We start from the raw sequence: 6,617 nt of genomic DNA, 5'->3' as shown, positions 1-6,617 counted from the left end.
TGGCTTGTTTCAATCTTACTACAATACAGCAGTTGTCAAGGTCTCTGATACTGTTCACCAAGGAATTTAGGTCCTTCCTGCTCCACGACCGAGCGCAATAAGGAAGCGAAAGAGAACAAAGACGTCTGGTCGCATATTTACTCGTGAAAGACTGGAGAAAGAGAATGAAGTGCCGAAGGCGAAACCTTCGCGACGCAAGAAACCTGTAGGACAAAACAAAATGGCAGTTGAGGCACTGCCGCTCTTGTTGGAGGCGTGGATTCAACCTCAACAGGAAGCAGGGGTCTAGTTGGCCTGTAGAAACAAAATAAACCAATCATGTCATACACCTTCGTCTTTATAAAGCTGAAAACTGTCTTTTTTACAACATGCCTGGCATCTGTACCGCCCTTTCTCGTGAATAAATGTATAATTTAATTAAATCAAGGAAGCTACTAAAGACCACAGATTTGTGAAATCGGAAAGAATGCTTTACAAAAAACGTTTCGCCTGTTGCAATCTAGTTGTTAAATCTCAAAAATCGGCCTGCTACTTTTCATTATAACGCCACCCCATATGTGTCAATTGGACTACTAGATGCCGAGTTATTGCAGATATAGTGAAAAGACTTAATCGAAGCTACATGTACTTAGCTGAGACTTTGCCTCAATCCCATCCGCATGTTTTTTCTTACTATAGCAGATCATAAGAAGAATACCGTGCAGTCGTCGCGATCTTACACTTAAAAATTCTCCATCAATTTCGACCAAGCAGAGGTGCGAGTGCAACACGTTACATTTAATACTGTTGTGTACACCCATGCAACTTTTTGATCTCTAGTGTCCATCTTACAACTCGATGTTTAGAACGCAAAATGCATTTGGGTACACCACATTATCCATTTTTCTAATTTTGAGTACATGTAGACAACCTGAATGCCTTTACCTAAATGAGACACAGTTGTTTTTAGCGTTTAGAAATGTTAAATGAGGCTTAGCGGTATTAGTTTTGATCGGATACTGATTGCGTGGTGGATACTCGTAGCATTTGAGCTCGGGTTATGACCGCTGTGCTCTTTAATATTAAGTATTCTGAGAACTATTATTTATAAACACTATAATCACGAATGCGAGGGGCTCCCATTCAATTGTACACATATTTGACTGGCTATTAATAGAAGGATTAATAAATAAAGTGATTCATTTATTAATCCTCCCTGGTGATAATATCATGGAATACAAAATAGCCAATCTGAGCTCATATTTGCAAACGCAGCCCAGAGTCCACCGCCGATGGCATATTCCCAGGTTTTTGCAGGGAGAATTGAGTGGGAATTGAACTTTTTTGTACTGGTACCTTGACAGTAGTCGCATTCGTTTTGCGAAGTAGTGATACTTGGTTAAAGCTGACTGGCTATCGGTATCAAATCGGTGAATACCGATTTCCTGTGAAAGCCCCCTTTGCCGTTGACAACCCTGATCGGCGCCGTATATTTATCAACCCATCGTTGAACAAATCTTACCCGAAATTCCTATGGTGATTTACCGGTACAATCCTACAGTACAGTACCGGTACAACACAAGCAATGGGAATGAGCAGGGTACACATTCGTTCACACGATTCACACCGTGTGAACGAATGTGTACCCTGCTCATTCCCCAACCTACTTCCAGCTCTTCACATCTGTGCTAACGAATCAACAGGAAGAATGCGCTTCGGTCTATTCCTAGCGCTGCTTCTGGCCGCCTGCGGGGATCTCATACTTGCCGAGAGATCGACACTGGAAGCTGACTCGATTCACACGAACTTCCGGGGTGAAAACTCGCAGAGGAACATTGCCCACAGGAAGTTGGCTAACGAGGCAACATTCGGCGTGGAGGATGAAGAGCGAGTACTCAGCAGGCTCAAAGACTTTGTGCAAAGGAACACCCAGAGCATTAAGCTCTTCCAGAGGAATCCTGCTGCGATCAAGGAAGTCGAGAATTTGAAGAACAGCCCTGTGGTCGCTCAAAGCCTCAACTCTTTTAAGGGCGACCCTGCTATGGTGCAGAAGCTGAACACGTTGAAGAAGCACCCCGAGGTCCTCACGTCCTTACAAAATGCCCCCGCTGCACAGAGTATCAACAAGCTCCAGACGTACTTTACGGGAGGCAAATCGCGTGGGGTAAACTCTGATGGTCCGAGTTTCATAGTATGCTTTCTGCTGATCATGGGCAGCCTCACAGCTACTATACTGTTGACAAACCTCTTCACTCAAGTCTAGACAACATGGTCTGCTCTTACACTATAAATCCTTCTACTACGTAGTTGTAAACCTCTTATTGCAATAGCATAGACCGCCTAATTTTTTACTACTGTAGTAGAGATTGCCTATTTCGTCGCATCACCAGAGATTGATACATGTAGATCAATCGTACATATCTAAAAATATGAATACTTTGCTTCTCTCACTTCGGAAGTTCAGCTAGTACATAATTTTGTAGTACTACGTACTACGTAGTAGTAAGCTAGTACTGTAAGCTACTATCGGTTCAACTAATACTAGTATTCTTTACTTCAAGTAGTAATTGGAGCCAAAATACACACTAGAAGTACTACACCTTTGCCAATTCAAAGTGGCCGTAGTGCTGTTCAAAGTGGTGTGAAGTAGCTGAAGTAAAAAAAAAATATTTCATAATTATTTTTAAAATTTTGTCTTTAGATCCAAAGTGGTGGCTGTGAAAGCCTCACCCAGAGCACACTACAAAACCAACATTACAACCAAATCAGAAGGCAAGATGCCAACAGAGCCGAAGCATACGGTGGTGGCGCGATCGCGCGTCCTTGATGCCTTCAAACAGGGCTACGATTGGCTGCTGGTTGCCTTTCACAACGGGATCCCTGCCACTACTGCTCATCGTATTGAGGCTAGGGGATCCCCGGAGGGGAAGGTGAGAGGAGGAGCGCAACCCAATTGAAGGTACGTTTCCGTCTTGTTATTGTTTGTATTCATGCTAAAATGGTACTGTCATGTATTTTACTGTAATTTATGGTAGGTTGTTTTAGCGTGCTAAAAGCTAACATAAAAAGCTTAAAGACAAAATTTATAAAATAATTATGAAATATTTTTTTTACTTCAGCTACTTCACACCACTTTGAACTGCACTACGGCCACTTTGAATTGGCAAAGGTGTAGTAAGTCAATGATTGAATTCGTTCGAGCAACTTTGTCGCTTTTCTAATTTCTGCAGGCGAGAGTGTATTTAAGCAAAGCCAGACGTGTCCATTTTCAAAACTTCGGCAAAACTTATTCTGGTGAGCAGCAAAAAAATGTTAATGGCCGCACAGATTATTAATACTTCAAGTAGTACATGTATTGATTACAAAAAAGTTTCCCGTCCATGTGCCTTCGTTATCCCCAATGGAAGTAGCCTAAAATGTCCTTGAGGATAATATCCCACCCAATGGCGATGATAACTTGAAACACGAGCATCCAGATAATTATCCATTCGAGTTTCGCTCCGTGGTGATGCGTTAACTGCTGATTCAGAACACCCACCCTGAAAAAAAGAAAAAAATATCACACCGACATCAGTAAGCAATTAGATAAGAAGAAAACAACGCTAAGAGAGCGTACAAGTCGCGGAGGATGCTGAGGCGCTTGTTCAGGATGGCCACACGGCTGGCCACGTCCTGGTACTTGAGCATTTTCACGTACAGATACTTGAAATCATCGTTATCCTGCGACTTGAGGAAGTACTCAGGCTCGTCTAGTACGTTCGAATGGATGTTCACGTCGGCTAACTCAATAAAAAGGTGTCCGATGAGCTTCGACGTGTCGTTCTGAGAGTATTGGATCGACCCCACCGACGCCAAACTAGATGGAATATGTTTTGTCGATCGGATGCGGTCTTCCACTCGAGTCTCAAAAGCGCCCAGCGTCGCTGACTGCGACATGGCAAAGGATAGAGCAATCTTCTCGGCCACATTCAGTGAGCACAGTACGATGGAATCCTTTGCGATACTAGATCGATCACCGTAGCTGAATTCCATGTCTTGCGCATCGACTTGATCCTTCATACCCGAAGAGAACGGCGTTAGCGTCATGAGACAACGGGCCTCTTCCTCCCTTGTAAGACCCCAGAAGACACAGCAACCCGTCCTACAAATAAATAACTAAAATATGAATACTTACAAGAATCATAAGTGAAAGACACGGCAATACTTACTCAAAGAAGAACGCGTGTTTCTCCTGAAGAGCTGCTGCTCGTTGCACTGCACACGGGTCTCTGTCCTCGCCAGCGGTATCGGCTGGCCGTTCTAGTTTGTAACTAGAGTGCAGCACCTCCAGATACATTCTATTCTTCCAGTTGGTAAGTCCAAGACCAGCTTGCATTGTCGCTTCCTTCTTTGCCTCTGTGGCATACGCTCGACGGTGTTCTTTTGCATTTTTGTCCATCCACTTTTGCAACTTAAACAGCGCAATCTGCTCGCAAGTGTAGTAAACGGCCACACGTCGTTTGTCCGTGTGGGTGGGTGGGAGTGGGGGTCTGAACAAATGAATCCGCGCCAATTCGTCGTCGTAGTCGGGGGCGTGTGCCCGCCATCGTCTGCCGCTCGGTCGACGAGCCAGCATTGCGGGCGGAACCGAGCCACTAATTCGCTGAATCTAAGCATCCATTTTTCGTTAATAATAATAAAAAATGTAATACCAACACGCAGCACAAACCGCTCTCTCCTTAGCTTGTAGCCCAGTTCTGCGAGCGTTAACGACTGGGAATCCGACGGCCCGCACAGGGGCAGGCGGAGAAGGAGCGGCGTCGTGCACGGGAGGGTTTTCACTTTCTGGGAGTGCCGGTAGAGGTGTTGTTAACACGAAAACTGGGATTGATGGGTCATCCACGTCTGCATCTTCATCGCTGTCCTTGTCGCCGTCGTTCGGATCTTCAAGCAATTCCGCAATTGTGGGAGTGGCGGGACTGATGTTCTGTCGGGATCGGCGGTGACGACGTGCTGATGTGGAGATAGAGGCGGGGGTATTGATCGAAGGAGGTGACTTCTGCGTCGACATCGTCTTCATTCCAAGCGTCGCTATGGCCGTACCCGATTCCGTGTTATTTTTTTTAATTGTTTTTCTTCAATTTGGATTACAAAAAATACATTTTATTATTAGCTCAACACTCAAACATTTTTTTACTTAAGCTTACTCGCTTTTTAGTGCTGTTGTTGTACTCCGCATATTTCATAGACCAGTGTTAGAGTCACACAATAAGAGTGTGACTTCGTACTTAAGCGCGTATTAGTGACACAGACACGGCACTCCGTCTTGTGTGGCGAATACTGCGTCACAAAGCCACAAAAGGGCACACTATCAAAATAAATTACCCGATATATTTCAAAAATTTCAGCCCGTGCCGCGTGCTTGCGCATACCGAAATGTGCTGCGAATGTTGTGCTAATGGTCGTGTTGCACGACTGTACGCAAGACTTCGCGCAGTCAGATTTCTGCCGCAGTGAGAGTCGCTGCGGACGCGCGAGGAATGACGGATGAAGACGATGGAAACAAGCGTCCGAGATGCAAGTAGCACGGGGAGGGGACGTCCTCGTCACGACGTGATTTGCTTTGCATGGAGGCTGTGCCGCCGTGCTGAAGGTCTCGAACAAGCTATCCAGCGTTGGACATGTGACCAAGTGCCCGAGAGCCATGCAATGTGGGCATCACCCAGTCGTACAGCGCTGTCAAGACCACCGCCAAGTCGACGTAAGAGCATGTTTATGGGCATGGCCGCGCAGCTCGTGCCTTGCCAACAGTACCAACAACGCGGTTCCAGGTCGGACACGGAGATTTGTAGCGGTTGCTGATGGACTCATGAAAGCAGATACATGGTGGAGAAGTGCTTACGCTATCCCATGCAGCACGGCATGCTGCATGGTCATGAAGAGAATCGAAAAACGGGCGCGCGAGCTCGCGAACACGCATGCAAGACGAAAGCATTTATGGTTCTTAAAGGAGACGACGTGCCGGCCGCCTCAGTCCTAGTTATGCAGACATATTCGTGGCTACTTATAAGATGCAGCTTCACATAAGGTTGATTCAGTATCTACACACTCGTCCAGCATCATTGTTGGCTTCAACACATCCTTTAAATGACCCCATGCTGCTTCAAGGCGATTGTAGGTTGTGTTTCCCAAATGCGGGACGTCAACACGCCCAAAGCCGCTCCACATTTCTCTGCACTGGTGCCAATTCGAGTCAAAGTATTGTAAGAATGCGTGCTCCGGCTCCGGTACTTCTTCATCTTTCAAAATTTGTTTCCCTTCCACGATGTAGTACAAATACTTTCGACCAATTTCATACTCGCCTTCCGTTTGCGCACTTAGCATCATATGAACAGCATCTTCGATCTTTTCACGATCAAGAAGTCCGTACACACGGTTTGCCATCTCGGTCCGTAAATACTTAACAACGTGGATACACAAAGGAGAATTCGCGCAGCCGGAAAAGCAGATTGCAGTAACGAAATTTCTCCGAAGTCCTTATCGACGATGATTACACGGACGTCATCCCACGTCGCGTTAAATGACTTGAAAGATGTGATCGCATCGGAAAGACACTCTGCACTCTCGTTCTCCATAAGGGCATGCTGCACGTATTGGCC

The 6,617-nt window shown here is 45.7% G+C and overlaps 1 protein-coding gene across 1 annotated transcript; it reads left to right on the top strand.

The window, feature by feature from the left end:
• Nucleotides 1–1,623: 1,623 nt before the first annotated feature.
• Nucleotides 1,624–2,936, top strand: PITG_05258 (uncharacterized protein; the record flags this gene model as incomplete). The annotated part of the gene is made up of 3 exons (XM_002998886.1): nucleotides 1,624–2,143; nucleotides 2,463–2,494; nucleotides 2,681–2,936. 3 exons carry the CDS (start codon nucleotides 1,688–1,690, stop codon nucleotides 2,934–2,936), a joined length of 744 nt encoding a protein of 247 aa, XP_002998932.1.
• Nucleotides 2,937–6,617: the final 3,681 nt, after the last annotated feature.

Source organism: Phytophthora infestans, genomic scaffold, assembly GCF_000142945.1.
Source record: "Phytophthora infestans T30-4 supercont1.7 genomic scaffold, whole genome shotgun sequence".
Lineage (NCBI taxonomy): Eukaryota > Oomycota > Peronosporomycetes > Peronosporales > Peronosporaceae > Phytophthora > Phytophthora infestans.
This window is presented reverse-complemented; position numbering and strand designations above follow the sequence as displayed.